This window comes from Pleurodeles waltl, chromosome 12 (genome assembly GCF_031143425.1).
Source record: "Pleurodeles waltl isolate 20211129_DDA chromosome 12, aPleWal1.hap1.20221129, whole genome shotgun sequence".
NCBI classification, from domain to species: domain Eukaryota; kingdom Metazoa; phylum Chordata; class Amphibia; order Caudata; family Salamandridae; genus Pleurodeles; species Pleurodeles waltl.
The window spans coordinates 43,501,020-43,525,117 of NC_090451.1; the positions used below are offsets into that span (position 1 = coordinate 43,501,020).

Below are 24,098 nucleotides of genomic sequence, written 5' to 3' on the forward strand. Positions count from 1 at the left end.
GACATCTGTGTGCAACGGTGTGTGTGTATGGGTTGTGTCTGTGTAGTTGCACGCGCGGGTAGATGGGTTGTGCTATGTCTGACTGCTTGCTTGTGGGATTGTATGGGGTGTTGTGTGCGTCTGTGTGTATGGTGCTGCAACTGTGGATTTCCATGTATGTTGGTTCAACTTGATGCATCATCTGTGTCATTGTTTGGATGTGTGTTCACTGCTATTGATTGTGTCTCATTGCTACGTTTAGTTTGTGTGTGTTTAAGAGTGGTGTTTCACAAAATGCCTGTCTATGCCTGCGTTGAGGTGTTTGTGGTCTAGTGGTCATCATGTGGTTATGGGGTGGTGTGTTTGGATGTGTATGACTGTGTTGGTGGTGTTTGTTTGCGTTGTGCTGTATGTTTGTGACGTTTATGCTTGGCTTTGTGTATTGGGTACTTGGCGTTTGCGTATTTTGAGTGTGTGTATGTGTGTGCTGTTACGGTACATCTATATGTGTGTGTGTGTGGCCTTCGCTGCCAGGAATGTGTGTTATATGTGGGTGTGTATCACTGCCTTTTCCTCCACTCCGTGCTAGGCATACTTACGATTGTCGTCTTCGTTGTTGTCACTGGCCCTGAACGTGTATGGCAAGATACAATGCTAGGAAGACTAGAAGTTTGTTTGCCATGGCGGCCGCTGACATGTCTGTGTGCCTGGAGGTGGGTGTCTCCTTTTGTACTTTCTGTTTCCGCCAAGATTTTCGTCACGGCCAGCCTGCCCCAGATATCCTGGCGGTCTGGTGACTCGGAATATAGTGGGAGGGACATTGGTTCCCACCAGCCTGGAGTTGTGTACTGCTGCCGGATGCTGCTCGTCGGCAGTGGCGGTGAGTTGTCTGTGTTGCGTTGGGTTCCCTGCCTTACCCCTGCCTGCGTTACTGGTCTGCACTGCCACCCTGGTGGTGGTCACAACACCGCCGTCAGCGTGGCGGTCAGGTTACCGCCAAACTCGGAGTGACCACCTGAGTCTAATCTATGTCCAGGTTGTTTGGGGTCAAGGACAAAATGTTATCATGTTTATTTTGTCCTTGGAACAAGTAGGCCCAACTCCTTGCAGCACAAACCCTTTGGTTGCCGGTTTACAGGGAAGGCAGCTGTCTGCAGTTGAGGTAATATTTGTGCTCATTTTAATGCTGTTCAAACTTGTATTTATGGTTCAATAATACAAAGCCTTTACTATTAGGGTGAGCTCTCTAAATAAACATTGTAAGGTCACACTACACTACTGACTGTGGTTCCAGTAAAAATAATGTGTACACACACATTGAAAGGTTTAACAATATGAGGCTACGTATAATGCTCCCATAATGATCTCTCATTAGATGCAAATATTTGCAGAAGTTGGTAAGCAAGATTGATGAGTCTTTGCTTCCAAAATAAAATGTTCCTAAAAAAAATATGCAAGTAAGAAAAAAACCTTTTGCTATATTAATGTGAAATTTTAGGTACTATTTCTTTGAAGCATCATTTAGTAAACAGTGTTGATGCATCATATTGGAAAATCGGTGTAATAATTTTCAGCAAGGCATACATAGAAAACATGAAAATAAACCAGCACTGGCAAAGCCAGATGATCCAACACTGGTGGTCAGTCTTTTGGTTTTGTCAATGCGTGTCTTGTTTTGACATGGCATTTGTAACACTTTATTGTTGTGGGAGCTGCCAGGCCCTCACTATTCTAACAAACATTAGCAAAAAGCAACAAAAAAAATTTTGATCTAAAAAATGCAGACATTGCCACAATAGTTCCTGGCATTGAACAAAACTACTTTGTGTGCCAGCATGCTCCTTGTGGAAGAGCAGAATGCTATCACTCACAGTAAAACCAGCCGACAGATGGATAGTGAGAGAAATAGAATTTCAATAAAAGCCAAAGGACTTAATTAAAGCCATACCAAGTTAAGGGCCCAATTCTTAAAGAAAGTCCCCAAAGTGCACCCTTGGTCTACGTCTTTGAAATAATGCCTTTCACGAATTCACAAGAATTTACAGAAGTAGACCAGGAAATTGTACTCCTAGAAAATATTTGTGAACTGTATTTTATCATGAACAAATATACATGTGTATATTTGCTCATTTGAAAATCTATTAAGCGTTTACAAGTTTACTTTCCCTCCAACCACCTTTTTCCCCAACCCTGGAAGAACTTCTACTTCTGCTCTTGTCAGGAGTAACTTTCCAACCTTTCTAAGTACTGGAAAGATTAGAGAAGAGCTGGTGAAAATCCTTAAAACCTACAAGTTAGTAGATTTGCACAGACTCAAAGGCATTCCAGCCTTGGACCTATTGCTCACTGCTTCCTCCAGCCCCAGCATGTAGATCTGTGGAAAGGTGGCAAAATAAGGAAATTGCTAATGTAGGGCTTGAAATTGCTAGTATTCAAGATCTACTACAGTATTAGCCCTGGCATAATCAGAGATGATCTTAACAGAGCTCTTACATAATGAGACTGCTGCCATCATGTGTTGCCACACTGCATGGCACCACAGGGACAAGTAGATTTTTATAGGACTAGTAGATTTATGAAGCAACCTGTCCCATGGACAAGTAGATATTTTATTAAATTCCACACTCCTGCGACTTCCTGGGAAAAATGGAGTGTTCCAATCTGCTAAAACCTAGGTATTCAGCAACATCATGTTGTACTAAGAATCTGTAAATCAGATACCAAAATATTTACAGTCTGTGGGATATTAGTGTTTACGCTCAGCCTCGTGTATAAAACTTTGAATCTGCTGAGTGACAGAGTTTTTTTCCTCTGGTACTATTTGACTTATTTTGTGTTGATGCTTTATATTTTTTGATGTTATTAATATATTTATGTATTGTATTGCTAACTCATTTTTATACATTGCATTTTTGCAAGTTTGATGAGCTTTTTTACCCAAAATGAACATATGATGATGATGATAATTGTTGGTAGAAAGGAAATGACATATTACTGGTTACATAGACACAGGCTTCATGGGCAACCTTGTATGGGTTATATGAGCAGAAGGTTACATAGACAATGGGTTACTTCAGTGAACTGTTACACTGTAGATTACATGAGTGAGGTTTACATGTGTAAGTGTTTTAGGAATCATATGTGATATAGACAGTGGAGTAGAAGTGATATGCCACAAACAAAATGGGTTTCAAGAGTAATATTTTCCATATGTAATGGTTCTATGAGTGATGTTTTACATAGACAGTGTGTTCGGTGAGCGAAATGTTGCACAGACGGTGAAGTGCATAAGTCAGGTGTTACCCATGCAGTGAGGCACATAAATTATTTGTTACACAGACAGGGTGTTATTTCGGTGCTATGTTGTGCAGTAGGTTACATTGGTGATGTTTACACAGACAAGAAGTTGTGTGACTGATACTTTACATAGAAGATGGCGTACGAGTGGTGTGTTACATACACAACAGATGCCATGAGTGATATTTTACGTACACACTGGGTTCTATAGGTGGTACGGCGCACAGACAGTGAAGTACATGAGTTGTGTTATACAGGCACCTAAGTGAATTCTATCACAGGCTGTGGGTTACTTGAGTGATCTGTTACACAGACAGTAAATTACACTGATGATGTTTACACAGACTAGTGTTACATAAGTCATGTATTTCACAGACAATGGAGTACACTTGAAGTGTTACTCTGTGGAGGAAACACATTTGTCTCCTCTCTCCACTAATTTGGGGCAGTTACCTCTTAATTCCAAAATTAAAATTGATTGAGTGGAGTCCTTGGCAGAGTAAATTCCGCTGCGCCCAGGATGTGTCACTGCATGCAAACCATTGTAAATACCTACCAACTTGCAAACTTGTGTGTATATGCCACATTTTGCATGTGTCCCCTTCCTGGATGCGCACGTCATTTCTTTGAGCAGATTTACTCACACGTAGGTGCAGAATTACTAACACTTTGCATCGGGTTTGCTTCACAAAAGTGAAGCAAACTGGTGTAAAATGTTTATTGGGATTTACTTTCCGGGGCACAACTTATTTTGCATTGGCAACTAGCCGTAAAATAATACAAAGTGGTGCTTTGAGCTTTGCATCAAGGGAGCATACCATGGGTGGTACGAGGGAATTCTCATGAAATCACCCCTGAATTTTTATGCAAACCTATATCTACCTAAAATGGCAGACGGAGATTTGTGTCAAAATAATAAGTTTGGAGAAAAGAGTTCTTTTCTCCAAATGTTTCCACCTTTGCATGTGTACTGTCCTGTACACAGTGCATAATTTGTAAAAGAAAGAGTTCTGGTGCCCAGGGCTCTGCTCAGATGCCTGCAGTCAGTGCATTTTAATGTCGCGCACCAAACACCAATGCTGGTAGTCTTAAACCGCCTCATGCCTCTTTAATCCACCGCCAGACATTCCCTATCCCTTTATCTCACTCTTGCAGGCTCCTGCTTTCTCCCTTTGTGACGGTTTGTCCATCTTTCTCTTCATGTGTTTTCCACTTTCTTGCTCTAGGTAAGTGACTGATGCAGAAAAATAAGTGCCGGGTCCAAAAATAAATGTCATTGGCACCCACCGGCTCTAATTAAGCACTGACTGTTTAACACAAATACAAACTTTGGAAAAGTGTTACGCTATGTCTAGGAATAGCATTTTGTATGTGAAGGGTACCTTTCCAGTACAAAACTTATGCTAGACATTACTGGCACAACCTTCACTATGGTGAAAGGATGTATATATGGTGCAATAGAGGCAAAGATGCCCCTGCGCAGGGGTATATCTTAGATGTGGCAATGTTCAGCTTGTTCCCTGTGACACATTGCACGGCAACTTTGCGGGCTTCACTGCATGGCATCACTTCTTTGTAAAATTAACCTGAAGATTGCTCCACTCTGCTCTTAGAAGCACTAAATAAACAGCATTTTTACAATGTTTAGTATGTCTGATAGTTTCCTTCACACTTTGATATTTTATATCTTTATTCCTGTTTGATCAAAAACTGTCCTCCAAATATAGATTTTCCCTGTCTTTACTCCTGTTACTGAGATAATTTTCTCTTAACCTGATGTCTTCTTTTTCACCCCAGTATATCATTCTGTTTGTCGGGAAGGTACTTACTGGTCAGATGCAGGAGGTGAATGATGTCCGAGAATATGATATTGACGAATGCAAGAAAACTCGACCACAGCCCAAGAACGGGGGCTTATGTCACAACAGCATCTACGCAGGGCGGTATGTAACAGTGCTTATTGTGCGTAATCTATCTATCGATCTATCTATATATATATATATAGAGAGAGAGAGAGAGAGAAAGAGAGAGAGAGATACTTATGTGTATGCGTAGTGGCCCCAAAGACTTGCTTTGTCGTTGGCTCTGCTGAATGCCAGAGTCACCGACCAGGAAGGCTGCTTAGCCTTGATTCAACCCCACACCTCTGATCCATTTCTTGTCTCTTTAGCTGACCCCTGTGAGTTATCTCTTCATCCCTGCTTTCTCCATTAGTTCTGTTTTTCTGTTTTGCTGCCTTTCTCTTCCTTTGTTTTTCTCCCTTTTTCTGCACTTCTCTTTCTCGCTCTGGATCAATGTTTGATGATAGAAAATAAGTCCTGAACCCGAGAAACTGAGTGCAAGTGCCAGCCACTTGCATACTTGAAATGTCAGTACTTGAGGTTCCTAACAGATGTTGCCCCACATACCTTCCCCTCCATCTCTCATGCCCTGTTGTACAACACTGACCGCAACATCCCCTCGCCTTGAACAAGCTAAAGACAAGTCAGGGGGGGCGTGCACACCAGCAGCCCATGCCTTTATATAAGGTAGGACACGTATTTTGTAACACTTTGTTGCTTATGTAGAAAAGTGTGTGATTAATTAATTTAGCCTAAACTTTATAGGAGCTTTGAAATGGGGCATCAGACAAAAATTGGTGTATGCCCCTCCCTCCCACCTCTCAGTTCCCTTGCCTCGTTACTAGACTAGTGAGAAGCGTTGATCCTCATAGCGGACCTGACTCCGGCTCCGCTGCGAGGAAAGCCTTTGTGGCAGACTCGATGCCAGCTAGCAGAGGGTCAGAGGGACTACCCTGTTTATGGTGACCCCTCCTGCCCCATTTCCTGCCCTTTCATCTGCCACCTAGTCAAACTTATCAGTTCTGCTCAGAAGAAACTTAGGAAGGACCCCAATGTGCTGGGAGGTAACTTCTAGCTCATGAGGATGTTAGCTATATTTTTCTGAGGATGGACCTCTAGTTTGGGGGTCTCTATTCAGACAAGAGATGCAAGTTCATTCTGAATTTAGAGCCATGCTTTTTTCTTCCAAAAGACTCCCACCGTGGACACTGGAGTGGCTGTAGGGAATAAAATGCATGGTGGCTAGGGTGGAAGAAGTTGTGCTAGGTACCCTTACCTGATATGGCTTTAGTACTCATCGCCTGTAGTTGTTGTAGGGTTCCCGGGTGTTTATCTGGTTTTGCACAGGAGAGTTGTACCCACTGCATGCTGTCACCTTGCATGTTTTTCCCCCAGTAGATGTCTTTGCAGTACAAATCGGTGTTGTTAATTTCCTGCCAACCATTGAAGCAACTCATGGTATCAAACAGCCATTCTCTGCCGAGCCCTTGAAGTTATCCTCAAGCAGCCTGTCCTTTGGTGCCAAATAGGCAAATTAAGAAAAAGACAGTGAATTACCATTCATTAGCCTGGTCTTTAAAATTATGTTTGGATACATAGTTAAAGCATGGTCATCCAAGGAGGACACCACATAAACCATGCTATGATGATGGACAGAAACACAAGCCACCTATGAAACCTCAGTAGTGGTTGCAAGAAACACACATTAATTAAGTAAATGCCTTCATTCTCAGGACAAGTTAGAGTTAACAATTTAAAATCTCAAACACACAGACATGGATTGAAGGCTGGGGGCTAAATGACCTACATCGCATGGGATCGCTCTTAACTGGCAACCCTCCACTGAGCTACGCTCATACAAACAGGGCTATAAAAATGGTGGTCTGTGGTATATAAAAACCCTATAACACAGCATACTTTGAAATGGTTGTGCCAGCTGTGGACCGGTCAATCTTCTGATCCGAGGGTTCAACAAGAGCTCGTAAAATCCCTAGAAGCCTTGACATGTATTTTAGTAGGAAAAATAGCTTTCACTGGGAAAGATGAACACACATCATCTTCATTTTGTGGCTCATAGTAAAGGTCAGTGATCCCAGGTTGAGAACGGTGAAATACACATATCAACAGTGTTAGAAATCGGGACTGTAGTTGGCAGAGTTATACACCCTTGGCCAAGTAGGGACCACAATTCTAGTCGGGGTAAGTCACAACACAACCCAAATTATCGTGTGCTCACCCTCGGGTAGCTTGGCACAGAGCAGGCAGGCGTAACTTAGAAGGCAATGTGTAATGTATCTGTGCAATAACTCGTACAGTAACACAATAAAAACATCACAAAAATACACCACCCAGGTTTAGAAAATTAGATAATATTTGCCTGAATAAAATAAGCTCAAAATGACCAAAATCCAATATGCAAAAGTTGAGATATCACTTTTTAAAGGTTTAAAAGTGTCTCAATTCTTAAGAATCAGTTGTATCTTTGTAACACCCAGTACCTGGGATGTCAAACATAATGATACACGGGAACCACAGAGGAGGCGATGCGTTGAAAAATAAGGCGATGCGTCAGATTTACCAGTGTGGCACAGACAATGCGTTGTTTCTTTCCATGCTGCAAGGTGATGTGTCGATTTCCAGGAGCACAGCATTCGTTCCTTACTGCCAATGAAGGGATATTTTGATGCCCAGGGACGATGCGTTGAAAATCCTAGACGCGCTGGTAGAGAGGAGCAGGTACTGCATCGATCTGGTAGGCGTTGCAGTGATTTTCCAGCCGCAATGCAGGCGCTAGGTCAGATTTCCAGTTGCGAGTCCGGCGCTGCGTTGTTCTGGTCAGCAGTGCAGCGATTTCCAGCCATGATGCAGGCCCTGCCGTGATTTCTGCAGGCGTTGTGTTGATTTTCTGACGCACGAGAATTTTGTGAAGGGGTGAAAGTCTTTGTAGGGCCTGAGACTTCGGAAACAGGAGGCAAGCTCAATCCAAGCACTTGGAGGGCACTTGTGGAGGAAGGCAGAGTATTTCCAGCAGAGTCAGGAGCACCAGTCCGCAAGGCAACAAGCAGGAAAACAGTCCTTCAGCAAAGCAGTCCAGATGAGTCCTTTGGGCAGCCAGGCCACCTCTCTGACAGAGTCCAGGTGTAGGTCTAGAAGTGTCTGATTTGGTGGTGTCTGAGGCCCAGTTTATATACCCAAAAATGTATTTGAAGTGGGGGAAGTTTCAAAGAATGGTTTTGAAGTGCACAGGTTTCCCTTTCAGACCAGTCCTGTCTGCTACGATCCCTGTGGGGGGTTATCAGTCCTCTGTGTGAGGGCAGGCCACTGGCCTTTGAAATGTAAGAGCGAGTCCCTGCGCCCTTCCTGCCCAGGGAGACCCATTCAGTATGCAGATTAATGCTGATGTGACAGAGTGTCTTGTGTTTCTGGCTGTCTGGGTGGATTGCACAAGGGGAGCTATCTACCAGCACAGACCAGACGTGGATTGGAGACAGGGCTGTAAGGCACAGATAGCAGTAAGTGCAGAGAAATGCCCACTTTCTAAAAGTGGCATTTCTAAAAGAGTAATATTAAATCACCAGTAAGTAGGATTTACCTTTCTGGCAACACTAAACATGACAGGGCTACTCCTTCCATATCAGAATTTACCACTTAAAAGAATATGAGGGCGATTCTAATGCTAGTCTATGAGAGGAGCAGGCCTCACAGTATTGGAAAATGAATTTATGAGTGAGTTTTTCACTACCAGGACATGTAAAACACATAAGTACATGTCCTGCCTTTTACCTACAGAGCTCCCTGCCCCATGGTTTACCTAGGGCCTACCTTAGGCATGACATATGTAGAAAAAGGGGAGTTTAAGGCTTGGCAAGTAGTTTTAAATGCCAAGTTGAAGTGGTAGAGAAACTGCACACAAAGGCCTTGCAACAGCGGGTGTGAGACATGGTTAAGGGGCTACTTATGTGGGGGGGGGCACATCAGTGCTGCAGGCCCACTAGTAGCATTTAATTTACAGGCCCTGGCACATGTACTTGGGACTTACAAGTAAATTAAATATGCCAATTGGGTATGAGCCAGTGGTACCATGTTTTTAGGGAGAGAGCACACGCACTTTAGGACTGGTGAGAAGTGGTAAAGTGTCCAGAAAACATAAGCCAACAAAAATGAGGTCAATAAAAGAAGAGGAGGAAGGCAAAATGTTTGGGGTGACCCTTCAAAGAGGCCATTTTCCAACAAACGTGGAACCCTGGCAGGACATTTCCTATCACCATACCGTGTGAAATTAGTCCCATGGTCTTTGTGTGTTCCATAGGTAACGGGTTATGAGAACAATAGATTACTTGACAATACTTTACTCACACATGTTACGCAGAAAAAAACACTTTGGAAGTCAAAGTTCTACATAGGCCCCATCTCAGCAGGTGCACGCCCAAACCCAGCACACCGGAGTAACGTAGGTAAAAGGAACCCCTAGGTCATACAGAGGCCCTACCTTTTAGGAAGTCCCCTCACTCAGACCTAGATCTGTGTTTAACAGAATGGTGCAGTATTCTTAGGGGCATCTCACCTCATTGTTCAGGGATTCCAGGCATCATTACTCATGCCACTAAAACCACAGTCAGTTGAGATCTGCTCCTCAAATATTTCATGCATGGACGATTTTCTGACTTCTCTTTTCTTCACTTTTTCAGGAAAGCATTTAAGAATGGGATTGTTAAGGACAAGGAGTTATAAGACTGAGCGGAACTGAAGATTATGGGATGGGCATCTAGCTGACTCCTTCCCTACCAGCAAAGCCCACTTGAAGTCAACGAGTGGAGATTCAGAAAAGGAAGGTGGGGATGGGCAGAAGGCAGGACACCTGAAATGCAATACTCATCTAATTTGTCAGGAATCAGTGGATGTCCGCTCTCACTTTTTCGATATCGCCATCCTTTGACATTGATTTCACGTTTCTCGGCGTAAGTTTCTGTCTATCTGGTCCCAGTCGTGGCCTTATGTCTGCCAGAAGACTTCCCAATGTTGTGTGAGCCTAGATACCTGTTGCAGTAAAGCTGTTGCACCTGGCATTCACAGTGGAGCTGGGACTCTTTCTCTCCTTCCTTTCCTCTGTAGCCCTCATCACCATTCTACAATGTGTTTGCATGAACCATCAAAAGTCTGAAAGGATATTTATGAGGCGGTCGAAATGTGAGGTCCGAGGAACCAGAGAGGACTCAGTGGTCAGATGGAGAATCATGAAGTCCACATGGTCAGAGAGTGGAGACCCTGTATTACTCAAGACACGCTTTGATGTGCATATGATCTACGAGGTTGGAGGGATCACGCCAAAAAGGACTCTCGAGACAGGCAGATACCAGTCTGGAAGGCTCATGAGGACTAGAGGGTAGGAGGGACCAGACCCAACAGAACTTTGACAATAAAGAAGGCGACCTAAGGAACTCCACGGTCAAAGGGAGATACCCGAGGTCTGTGGGAAGGAAGGGAGTGAGACTCAATAAAGAAAGACTGGAAGGAAGCCAGCCCCATGTAAAAAACATGTTCATTTTAAGGTTTTTCTGATGGAGGAGGGTTATTTTGAGAAAGAAAATCTTAATTTTGTCTTTCTCCATCAGCCATTCTTTTGAAACACACAATAAGGCACAATTAAAAAGGCGACTATCTGGTGTTGAAACTTTTGTTTCTATGAATACGATGTTTGTTGGAGGGGAGGTTAAGGGCTGGGGTTGAAATCAAAGCTGTTTCTAACAATTGAAAAAGTCTGTAAAAAGATTTTCATATGAACTATTTTAGGTCCTGGGCTTCGTTACTTGAAAACATTCAAACAACAGTTCAACACAGCAGTTCTGTAATTTAAATATATTGTTATCTGATAGAGACTTCTAGTTGCAGATTCCTTACCTTAGAATTTACCTCAGGCGTCAGACTGGATCTGGAGATTTTTCTTCGAGCAATACCCTTGTGCATTGGTAGGTGGCATTGGTCAACTACGCGGGTGTCGTAGGCACCGGGATGATGTCAGGAGTAGTATATAGATGCCGCCTTTACGCAGTGACGTCAGTTCTTTTCTTTCTGCGCCACGTGCTGATCCGGAAAAGAGCTACCCTGGTCTCTTTTTGACAGTCTTCGACTGTTTTGTCGAGTTTTTTCAAGCCGGCTTCAAGCTGTGTGAGGACTGTCACTGCACGATATCGGTGACGGATCCTTATCGGGTTTGTCTGTGGTGTCTCAAGCGTGACCACCACCCGAAGTCGTGCTCCGAGTGCTGGGCTATGCACCTGAAGGCTTTGAGGGAGCGGTCCCTAAAGCTAATGGCAGCCCGGCACTCGACTCTGCGTAAGTCCCGGTCTCGATCGAGAGGAAGGTCTCGAGACCGTTCGCGGAGCCATCACCACTTGTCTTCTTCTAATTCTTCGGGTGCAGGTAAGAAGAAGAAGAAGTCAAAGAGGTCCCATCGCTCTCTGACTTCGCCCCGTCGCGCAGCTGACGTGACGCGGGAAGAGTGTCGACGCTCAAGGCCTCTGTCTTCGGAGCGTGCGTCTGGGTCCACTCTGCGCTTCCCGTAGTTTCCCGGAGCCGGACCAACTCCCTCCCAACTTAAAAAGTTCTATGAGGTCATGCGCCTCATCTTTGGGCGGAGCGACCCAGATACGGCGCCGTTGGGCCCATGGGGTTCGGTTGAGGGGCCTTCGGGTTCCGCACTGGTGGCTTCGGTTCCAGACACTAGGTCCTGTCCGGATCCGCTCGCGGATCCGCACCGGCACTGGTCGCATCCTTGAGACCTTTCCCAGCACCGGGTCAATTGTGGACGCTCCTGACGTCAGTAGTGCCCACTATCGACATCAACCCAATCCTTATTCAACGACTCAAGAGTCGGAGCGGCGACGGCTAACTCCACCATTGTCTTCGATGGGGCCTATTCGCCCCAGGTCGGATTCAGACTCATTTTCCTATGGGTACGAATTCGGGGATGGATTGGAGGGGTCCCTTGACCCTTATGAATACCAGGATGACCAATCTTTGGACTGGGCTCAGGAATTGGGCGACGCCAGTGGTCTAGATACTTCTTCTGATGCTGGCATGCTGTCTCCTCCTACCGTAGCTATGGCGGAGGGAGCAACTTATGGTATGGTAGTCAGTAGGGAAACTGAGGTCTTTGGCCTTGAGCTACCTACTGTAGAGGTCAGGTCCAATCTCCTGACGGAGGTGCTTCAGCCTGGGGCTTCCACATCAGAACCTCTTTTGCCATTCATTGAATCCCTCACTAATGTAATTTTGGGTACTTGGTCCAAACCCAACACAGGGGCTCCTGTGAATGGGACTATCGCACGCCGCCATCGGCCCGCTCCAAACGACCCTAAATTCCTGTCCCAACACCCAACACCCTACGCCTGAAAGTCTTGTCATCCAGGTGCATTCCCTTCTGCACCCCCAGACATGGAATCAAAAAGGCTGGAACAGTTTGGTAAGAAGTTGTTTTCTTCCTCCAGTCTCCCGCTGCGGTCTGTGAACACTGCATGCCTTTTGCGCCGCTATACCCACTCTTTGTGGGGTACGGTTGCGCAAGTCCTGCCGCAGATACCAGAGGAGGCCCGTGCTATCGTCTACCAAGCTGTGAACGATTGGAAAGATTAGCCAAAGTCCACAATCCGTTGTGGGCTGGACACAACCGACTCTCTGGGCAGATTGGTTGCTACAACGGTGGCCTTGAGGCGCTACGCCTGGTTGCGTACTTCTGGTTTTTCTGGGGATGTCCAACAGTCCCTCATGGACATGCCCTCTGATGGCTCCCGTCTCTTTGGAGACAAAGTGTACTCGGCCTTGGAGAGATTCTAGGATTCCCGGGCTACGGCTCGGTCACTTGGTCTTTCCTCTGCCCCTCACCCCCCGCAGTCCGCTTTTTGGGACTCCGTGTCACGTCCTCCACCGAGCCACCGTGCCACCAATGCTGTCCAGCCTCTGAGTGGCCGGGGACGTGGAATCCCATGTGGGTGTGGGACAGGGAACCAGAGGTCTGCCCAGTCCACCTCTGCCCCACTGCAGCCTCCAAACCCTCCTAGTCAGTCCCTCCACTCCCATCCAGTTGGCGGCAGGATTCGCCATCACCTGCCCCACTGGGAATCCATCACTACGGACAGGTGGGTTTTGCAGATTATTCGAAAGGGCTACTCCCTCCCTTTCGAATCTGCTCCACCAGCCATGCCTCCATCCTTCAGTCACCTTCCAGAGGATCATTTGCCACGTCTCCGCCAAGAAGTCGCAGCTCTCTTGGCCAAGGGAGCTATAGAGAAGGTCCTTGTGCCGAAGTAGGTCGTGGTTGTTATTCCCGCTACTTTTTGGTGCAGAAAAAGGATACAGGCTTAGGTCCTATCCTAGACCTTCGGGATCTGAACTACTTCCTCAAGAAGGAGAAATTCAAAATGCTCACCCTGGCTCAGGTTATGTCTGCCATGGACCCAGGAGACTGGATGGTAGCGTTGGACTTGCAGGACGCTTATTTCCACATCCCCATCCTGTCTGCCCACAGATGTTACCTACGATTCGTGGTAGGTCACAAGCACTTTCAGTTTACTGGGCTCCCCTTCGGCCTTACCAGGGCCCCTTGAGTGTTCACGAAAGTGATGGTGGTGGTTGCAGCTCATCTGTGCAGGTTAGGGGTGTCAGTTGCCCCCTACCTCGACGACTGGCTGTTGAAGGCAGACTCGCCCCAGAAAGTCGTCTCCCACCATCAGACTACGGCAAACCTCCTGTACACGCTGGGGTTCACTATAAATGTGCCGAAGTCACACCTGACTCCCTCCCAGACGCTCCCCTTCATCGGAGCTGTTCTGGACACAGTGCAGTTTCTGGCTTATCCTCCCGAAAAGCGAGTCCAAGACATTCAGGATATGATTCCGATCTTTCGGCCTCGGTCTTGGGTTTCGGTGAGACTGACTCTGAGGCTGCTGGGCCTCATGGCCCCCTGCATCCTGCTAGTAACACATGCCAGATGGCATATGCGGGCTCTGCAGTGGGACTTGAAGTTCCAGTGGGCGCAGCATCAGGGGAATCTCTCGAACACAGTCCAGATCTCGGAGGGGACTGCGAAAGACCTGCAGTGGTGGCTTTCGAATCCACGGCAGATCCCTCTCCCTTCCCCAACCGGATTTATCTATAGTGACAGATGCATCACTTCTCGGTTGGGGCAACCACATGGGAGAGGAGGAGATCAGAGGCCTCTGGTCTCCGATGGCGTCTGGGCTCCATATCAATCTTCTGGAGCTCCGGGCAATCAGACTTGCGTTGACAGCATTTCTTTCCTCTCTCAAAAGGGAAAGTAGTGCAGGTGTTCATGGACAATATTAACAAACAGGGTGGAGTAGGGTCCTGGATCCTTTGTCAGGAGGCACTATGCCTCTGGACACGGCTGGAACATCAGGGCATTACCCTGGTGGTTCAACATCTGGTGGGTTCTCTCAACGCCAGAGCAGACAAACTCACATGTCGATGCACAGCCGATCATGAATGGCGTCTCCATCCGGCGGTGGCACAAGGTCTCTTTCTGCAATGGGAAAAGCCTTGTTTAGATCTGTTCACCTCTGCAGAAAACGCGCAATGTCAGCTGTTTTGCGCATTGGAGTTTCAAAGGCGGCACTCGCTGGGAGACGCTTTTCTTCTCGAGTGGAACTCCGGCCTCCTTTCCGCCGATACCATTTTGAGTTCTCAAGAAGATCTGGAACGACAGGGCCTAAGTCATCTTGGTGGCTCCAGACTGGGCTCGAAGAGTGTGGTATCGAGAGCTATTGAGCATGTCCATCGATCCTCCACTCAGACTGCCTCTTCGGGCGGATCTTCTGTCGCAGCAACAGGGGACGGTCCTTCACCCTAACCTGTCCAACCACGCCTTCATGCGTGGAGATTGAGCGGCGCCAGTTGACGACTTTTGATCTTCCACCCGAAGTCTGTGATGTTATCTTGGCACCCAGGCGTCCCTCAACCAAAACTTTATACGCCTGTTGCTGGAATACATTTGTGGCATGGTGCACCAACAAATCTGTTCATCCCCTCTCTGCCCCTCTATCCGAGGTTCTTCTGTTCATTCTTTCTTTGGCCCAGCAGGGCTCTGCTTTGGGCACCCTTAGAAGTTATTTATCTGCCATTTCTGCCTTCCTTAGGTTACCTGATCAGCCCTCACTTTTTAAATCTCCTATTCCGAGTAGATTTGTAAAAGGCCTCACCCATTTATTTCCTCCCACTCCATTTATCATGCCTCAGTGGGTACTCCCTTTGAGCTGATGCACAATTGTCCCTTACGGCTCCTCACCTTCAAAACTGTCTTTCTTGTTGCCATCACCTCTGCTCGCAGAGTGAGTGAGCTTCAAGCCCTTTCGTCTAAACCTCCATACTTGTCTGTGCACCCTAACAATGTGGTTTAGCGCACTAAGGCTTCCTTCCTTTCAAAGGTGGTTACGCCTTTTCATGTAGGCCAGTCCATCACCCTGCCTACTTTCTACACAGCCCCACATCCTTCTCATGAGGAGAGACTCCACCGCTGGACCCAAAAAGAGCGTTGGCGTTATATCATAATCGTACTAAAGATTTCTGGGTGGACGATCAACTCTTTGTTGGGTATGTGGGTGCAAAAAAAAGGGAAGGCGGTGCAAAAGCGTACCATCTCTCGATGGGTGCTTCTTTGCATCAAAATGTGCTACGCTTTGGCCAAGAAGCAACTCCCTGGGGGCTTGCGTGCTCATTCCACCAGAGCAACTGCTGCTTCCACTGTGTTAGTACGTGGAGTTCCTGTCCTGGATATCTGTCAGGCAGCTACATGGGCGTCCCTGCACACGTTTGCTAAACACTACTGCCTGGACAGTCAGGTCCGTCGGGACAGCTACTTTGGTCGTTCGGTCCTGCAGGACTTCTTAGTATGATCTTGGTTCGCAGCCCACCTCCGAGGATGGTGTTGCTTGGGTATCTATTCTAAGGTAAGGAATCTGCAACTAGAAGTCTCTATCAGATGTACAAGTTACTTACCTTCGGTAACTAAATATCTGGTAGAGACATATTCTAATTGCAGATTCCTTACCGCCCACCCATCCTCCCCGCTTGAGAACTGATTTCTAGGGACAGGGATTCCCCTTTCAGGTCCTTAGCTCTGGCGCACCAATCTCAGTGGCTCTGTGCTTTGACGTGGAAAGTCGTTAAAAGAAACTGACGTCACTGCACTATATACTACTCCCGACGTCATCAAGACGACTACGACGCCAACGACACCTGCAGAGTTGACCGACGCACAAGGGTATTGCTCGAAGAAAAATCTCCGGATCCAGTCCGACGCCTGGGGAAAATTCTAAGGTAAGGAATCTGCAACTAGAATATGTCTCTACCAGATATTTTGTTACCGAAGGTAAGTAACTTGTACGTTTGTGCCAGATAATGATAGTTTGTGGTATATCCTAGCATTTGCTGTGTGGTCTTCAGGGCAGAATAATGGCCACTGGAAGCTCAGTATTATATGTAAGGCGCGGGCGATTATGAATTCCACTATCACTAAATGCTCCATTGCTTTTGCTGGTCAACTGCAGCAACCAACGTACTTTTTGTGCTCTTTCTGTTACTCCGAAAGGGAAAGACTGAGATACACTTACTGGAAATAATACACATTTATGTTGGGTCGGAGACACATGAACACTGATGCTGGGCCAGAGAAACAAGAACACCGGCGCCGGGTTGAAGACACACAAACACTGACTGGTTGGAGACATTTAAACACTGATGCTGGGGTAAAGAGACACGAATACTGATGCAGGATTGAGCGACATGAACACAGATGCAAGGGCGTAGAGACACAAACACTTGATGAAGAATTGGAGAAACACAAAGATTTTCTTTATGATCAATAGATACGAACACTGACGCCGGGTTGGAGACGTGCAAACAGATGCTGGGCGGGACGGATACAAACACTGATGCGGGGTGTAGAGAAATGAACACTGATGCCGAAGTGGAGCGATACAAACAAGAATGCAATGATGCAACCAGCAGTTGTAGGAGCGTGCATCCATGATGACATTTGCGTGCATGTATCATCATGCAAGTGTATGCAGATATTGGCAACAAAATGACACAAGGGCAGGTTGTTTTTTTTCAACCTGTGAATGATCAGTAACTAAAAAAATTACATTTGACTAGCAGGAAAGTGTTGTTTTTTAGGCAGATGAGCTGGTAGTAATTTGCTGCCTGGCTTATATATACACATAGGGATTTTAGGTACAACTACAGCCTGAACTGCTAAATGGAATTACACCAAATTCTGCAGAAAGCTACATCTTGTTGCAGAACAATCTCTTTTTGTTACTTGGTGCAAATCTGTTCAGTAGCTTTTGAGTATATCGAGAAAAAAACATGTATATCTAGGGATGCGGATCCACTGCAGTGGATCTGCAGATCCCCGAGTGAAAGCAAGGCCCTGATTGGCTGGCTGCAACCAGAGAGAAAAGTTGCAGCCGACATTTTGTTTATCGGCTGTGTCCGGGAAAGGGGGAGGGGTTCTAGGGGGGTGATGCCCAGTGCTGCCACTCACTGAAAGTCTGTGATGGATCCGCGGATCCAGACCCCAATCAAACTCACTTACACACTCACTCACCAAACCTCTGCCTTTGGCAGTGTGCGGTGTGGGGTTTGGTGCATGCGGGGGTTGGTTGCAGGGCCTTGCCGCAAGCTAGGCCCTGCAACCAATTCCCCGCCGAGCACAGCTGAAGATCATGCGCGCCAGTGATTCAATTAACATATGGTAACTAAATATTACTTTACATTTTTAAAACAAATTAACTGAAAAAACCCTACGGTTACAAGGACTTTATAGTTAGGAAACAACTATGACTTGTACCGTAAAGTAACTTTAGGCCATGAGTTATTGTTTCTTAACACAATTATAACTGCTGAATTTCTATGGTTTTGTGTGTGTAAAATGTGAACCTAACTATAACGTCTCTGTAACCTTTGTTTTTTTCAGTGAGTATGTGTGTGTGTGTTTATATATATATATATACACACACACACACACACACACACAAACATATACACTTGCTCACACTCAGCACTTGCATTAAACTGTTTTCACTGCATTCTTCAACTGATGTCCTTCTTCAAATGAGGAGAGAGGAAAGTGTTGGTATAAGAGACACTGTGGCGTAGTGTGTGGACAGCACCACCGACGGTTAGGTGCTATCCGGCAACGCCAATAGATAGATAGATAGATAGATAGAGCAATAGAAAAGCAGGTGAGGGTAGCAGATGTGGGAAGCAATGGCAAGTGGGCAAGTGGGATAAAATATAAATATAGGTGGGAGAGAGCAACACGGAGTGGAGGAGTTTGGTGGGGGATAAGCACAGGAGAGGGAGCCACATGCCAGGAAGAGAGCAACAAGGAGTGGGGGTGGCAGATAACTGGTGGGGGAAAAAGCTCAAGAGGAGGAGAGCTGGAAAACACAAGTGCTGCCATGTAGTGCTTAACCAGAGAGAGCAAGCATTGGCAAAGCCAATAGCTGTCACCTATGCAAGAGGTGTTGGCTTTGCCAATGTGTTTAAGCCACGTTGTACACAAGCGTAGCTGCTGTGCAGCATGGCTAAAAGTAGTTTGTGGCACAGAGGAGAGTAATATGGAGTGGTGGGTAGTAGAGTACAGTGGAGTGGAGTGGAGTGGAGTGGTATAGAGTGTCGCTGAGCAGAGTGGTGTAGAGAGGAGGGATGTAGAGTGCCATACAGTGGAAGGGTATAGAGTGCAGTTGAGTGTTGCAGAGTGGAGTAGAGTATCATATAGTGGAGGGCCATAGAGTGGAGGCACGCGGAGTGGAGGGGTGTAGCGTGGAGTGGCTGAGAGTGGAGTGATAGAGTGAGGTGGCATACAGTAGAGTGCTGCAGAGTGGAGTGGCGTAGAGTGTCAAAGAGTGGAGTGGTGTAGAGCCGCATGGCATGGAGTGGCATAGATAAAGTGTTGTATAATGTCATGGATCATCATAGACTCATTGAGTAGAAGGGAGTAAAGTGGCATTGAGGGTCATAGAGTAGTGTAGAGTGGTATGGAGTAGAGTGTCTGAAAGTGGCATAGAGTGGAATAGAATAGAGGGGCATAGAGTAGAGTAGAGGGGCATTGGGTGGAGTAGAGGTGTAGGAAAATGCCACTGTTGGCATGGTTACCCCCTAACTTTTTGCCTTTTGTTGATGCTAGTTATGATTGAAAGTGTGCTGCGACCCTGCTAACCAGGCCCCAGCACCAGTGTTCTTTCCCTAAACTGCACCTTTGCCTCCACAATTGGCACAGCCCTGGCACACAGATAAGTCCCTTGTAAATGGTACCCATGGTACTAAGAGCCCTGTGTCCAGGGAAGGTCTCTAAGGGCTGCAGCATATATTATGCCACCCTGGGGACCCCTCACTCAGCACATGCATACTGCCTCGCAGCTTGTGTGTGCTGGTGGGAGGAAAAAGACTTAAGTCGACATGGCACTCCCCTCAGTGTGCCATGCCCACAACCCACTGCCTGTGGCATAGGTAAGTCACCCCTCTAGCAAGCCTTACAGCCCTAAGGCAGGGTGCACTATACCACAGGTGAGGGCATAGCTGCATGAGCACTATGCCCCTACAGTGTCTAAGCCAATTCTTGGACATTGTAAGTGCAGGGTAGCCATAAAGAGTATATGGTCTGGGAGTCTGTCAAACACGAACTCCACAGTTCCATAATGGCTACACTGAATACTGGGAAGTTTGGTATCAAACTTCTCAGCACAGTAAATCCACACTGTATTTATTGAGAAATGCACACAGAGGACATCTTAGAGATGCCCAGGGTATACCAGCCCAACTACTAGTGCTAGGCTGACCAGTTTCTGCCAGCCTGCCACATCCAGATGGGTTTCTGGCCACATGGGGTGAGTGCCTTTGTCACTCTGTGGCCAGGAACAAAGCCTATACTGGGCGGAGGTGCTTCACACCTCCCACTGCAGGAACTGTAACACCTGGCGGTGAGCCTCAAAGGCTCAAGCCTGGTATTACAGTGCCTAATTGCACTCCAGCTAGTGGAGATGCCCACCCCCCACGTACACAGCCCCCCACTTTTGGTGGCAAGACCGGAGAAAAATGAGAAAAACAAGGAGGAGTCACCCTCCAGCCAGGATAGCCCCTAAGGTGTCCTGAGCTGAGGTGACCCCTGCCTTAGGAAATCCTCCATCTTGCTTTGGAGGATTCCCCCCAACAGGATTAGGGATGTGCCTCCCCCCCCCCCACAGGGAGGAGGCACAAGGAGAGTGTAGCCACCCTCAGGGACAGTACCCATTGGCTACTGTCCACCAGCCCTAAACACACCCCTAAAGTGAGTATTTAGGGGGGCCCTAGATCCAGGAAAACAGATTCCTGATGACCTGAAACAAGAAGAAGGACTGCAAATCTGAAAGCCCTGCAGAGACGACGGAGACGACAACTGACTTGGCCCCAGCCCTATCGGCCTGCCTCCAGACTTTAAGAACCTGCAACAGCGACGCATCCAGCGGGACCAGCAACCTCTGCCGACTCGGAGGACTGCCCTGCACCCAAAGGACCAACAAACTCCCGGGGACAGCAGCTCTGTTCAACCAACAAAGAAACAACCAACTTTAAAGGGACTCCTGCCTCAATCCGGAAGCGCGAGTACCCCCCCCCCCCCAACACTCTGCACCCGACGCTCCCGGCCCATGTCCAGAGAAACCAACACTGCAGAGAGGACCCCCAGGCGACTCCAACGACGTAGACACCCTGAGACGACCTCCCGGCACTCCCACATTGACGCCTGCAGAGAGAATCCAGAGGCTCCTCCTGACCGTGACTGCCCGATAACAAAGAGCCCAACGCCTGGAAGAAGCACTGCACCCAGAGCCCCCAGGCCTGAGAGAAACCAACTACCGGTGCAGGAGTGACCAGCAGGCGGCCTTCATCGTTGCCCAGTCTGTGGCTGGCCCGAGAAGCCCCCCTGTGCCCTGCCTGCATCGCCAGAGTGACCCCCCGGGTCTCTCTATTGATTTCAACCTAAAACCTGACACCTACTTTGCACACTGGACCCGGCTGCCCTGTGCTGCTGAGGGTGTATTTTGTGTGTCTGTTTGTGACCACCCCAGTGCTCTACAAAACTCCCCTGGTCTGCTCCTTGGTGACGCAGGTACTTACCTTCTAGCAGACTGGAACCAGAGCACCCCTAGTCTCCATAGGCACCTATGTTATTTGGGCCCTACTTTGACCTCTGCAGCTGACCGGCTCTGTGTTGCTGGTCCTGGGTGTTTGGGATTGACTTGAACCCCCAACAGTGGGCTGCCTATGCCCCGGAGACTGAACTTGTAAGTGCTTTACTTACCTGATAAACTAACTTGTACTTACCTCTCTCAGGAACTGTTGATTTTTGCAGTGCCCACTTTTAAAATAGCTAATTGCCATTTTTGCCAAAACTATATACATTACTGTTTTAATTCAAAGTCCCATGTTTACCTATGCCAAGTACCTTGCAATTTATGTACTTACTTGAATTCTGAATCTTATGGTTCTAAAATAAATTAAGAAAATATTTTTCTATATAAAAACCTATTGGCCTGGAGTTAAGTCTTTGAGTGTGTGTTCTCATTTATTGCCTGTGTGTGTACACCAAATGCTTAACACTACCCTCTGATAAGCCTAGAGCTTGTCCACACTACCGCAAAATAGAGCATTAGTATTATCTAATTTTGCCACTATCACCTCTAAGGGGAACTCTTGGTCTCTGTGCACACTATTTCTTACTTTGAGATAGGATATACAGAACCAACTTCCTACAAGAGGCGTAGACTAGAATGTCGCAGAATGGAGGGGAGTGGAGTAGAGAGGCATGGAGTGGAGAGGCACAGAGTGTCTGAGTGGAGGGACGTAGAGTGGAGGGGCATACAGTGAAGTGGCGTAGAGTGTCACAGAGTAGAGAGGAGTGGTGTGGAGTAGAGGGTCAATAGACTGTAGAGTACCATAAAGTGAAATGTTCTAGAGTAAAGTGGAGTGGCATAAAGTACGGTGGAGAACAGTGCAATAGTGTTGTGGGGTGGCAGAGTAGAGTGTGTAGTAGCATACTCCTATTACAGACAATACATTTTCATTTGAAGTTACCATTACATTTGCACAGACAATTTTACTGAAAACTACACAGTGCACAAATGATAATGTGTGGAAATGGCATCACCTAGTGCAATTGATTTGTTTTGATTCTATTGAAATATTTATTTCCATCACACTTCAGATTTGCAAAACAATGTGCTTCATTAGTGCATTCCTATTTCAGATATGTTCTGAAATATTTGCAGAGTTCATTTACAGACATATACATTTTGTTTTGTGCTAGAAAAAAAACAACATTGTACAGCCTTCCTCCAGCACACCCCAGTACACAGCATGATTGTCACATAAATCCTCTCACTTTGAAGTAGGAGAAAGAAAAGTAAATACAAAGCTCCCTCTGAAGAAAGAGCTCGACATCTGGCCTCTATCTTTGAATGCGTAGCAAAGATGAGAAGACAAGAACAAAATGTAAAGACCTAGTTACTGAAAGCAAGCACTTATGGAAGAATACAGTAAAACGACTATGCTTCACAGGAGGGACAAACTCAAGCTGGACAGCCTAAAACAAATAAAGCCAGCAAATAGAAATCAAGCCAATATGAGTTACAAAACACAAAGGCAATGGTAAGGAATGGGCGGAATGCATTCCCAGGGAAGTGTTCCAAAGGCCCCTCCAAGAAGTCTTTGCAAACCAGACAAGACAGCTGTGCTGTCTGGCAGGCTTCAACCTAAAAAATATATATATATAGTTCCCTAAAAGTGAGCAGTAAAAGGATGCAAGTGAACCAATAAAAAGGATTGTAAAGAGGCTATGGTCCAGGCCAGGGACAAACCCAAGAAGAGGAAGGAAAGTCATTGAATAAGAAACAAGTAAATCAGACTGACAATAAAGACAACCAATGGTAAGCAATGGGTGGGCTGTAAAATATTGGCACGCCCACAACAGGTCTTTCTCAACCAGAAAGATTACACTCTGGTAGGAGAGAGCTTAGAAAGGATAAAAACAGCCACCGTAGCGTTAGTCTCAAGGTCCAGGTTCTGGTGTGAAGGAATATTAAAAGCGAACCCCCAGTGCATCTTATAATATGAAGGACCCACCCACTGGAACAGGCTTCAAGAAGAGGCAGAAAGAGGCGAGGAGACAGGAAGAAAGGGGAAAGTTGGCAGGGTGGGAGATGCAGAAAACGTCTGGGGTGGGGCAAAAACACACCAGGGCAGAAGCATCAGTGTGGTGCATAAGACTCTCCCTCTCCCTCTCCCAACGTGGTGCCGTTAAGGTTCAAGAAATGTTCTGACCTGATATTTTATTCCCATCCCCTTCCGCCCCTCTGGAGTCGGTGAAGCGCTAGATGTCTCTGCGTCTTCCGGAAATGCCTGCCTCGCCTCCGTCGGAGGACAACTAGTTTCCCAGGTCCAGGCTTGAGTAGCCAACCAATGCAGGTGTTTTAATTTTGCATTCTGGGACTTGTAGTCCTGATTCTATAATGCAGTGTTTCCCAAAGTGTGCGCCGTGGCTCCCTGGTGCGCCATCAGAACTCACCAGGGGCGCCGCACACTTCTAAGGAACACTGAAATGCTTTCATTTTCATACTACCGTAGGGCCCCATTCTAAAAATACATCACATTTAGAATGAGGCTTTACAGGAGTATGAAAACGAAAGAATTACAGTGGAAATAAATCGAACTTGTTAGGGTTTTGCAATGTTATGTTGTAAAGTGTAAAACCCATCAAGTTTGATTTGTTTCCACTGCGAGTCTCTCTTTCATACTAAGGTACAGCTAACAAAGCTGCATGGTAGTATGACAGAGAAAGACTTGCAGTGGAAACAAATCAAACTTGATGGATTTTACAACAGACATCATAACATTGCAAAAACCTAACAAGTTTGATTTATCTGCACT

General features: G+C 46.6%; 1 protein-coding gene across 1 annotated transcript in view; it reads left to right on the forward strand.

Annotated features, from left to right (window-relative positions):
- CERS1 (ceramide synthase 1) overlaps positions 1-10,978 on the forward strand; it is a 95,507-nt gene extending 84,529 nt beyond the window's left edge. The window contains exons 6-7 of the mRNA XM_069217219.1: positions 5,074-5,219; positions 9,806-10,978. Coding sequence (XP_069073320.1) covers positions 5,074-5,219; positions 9,806-9,848 — 189 coding nt within the window. The 3' untranslated portion in view covers positions 9,849-10,978. The remainder of the gene's footprint in view (positions 1-5,073; positions 5,220-9,805) is intronic.
- The last annotated feature ends 13,120 nt before the right edge of the window (positions 10,979-24,098 follow it).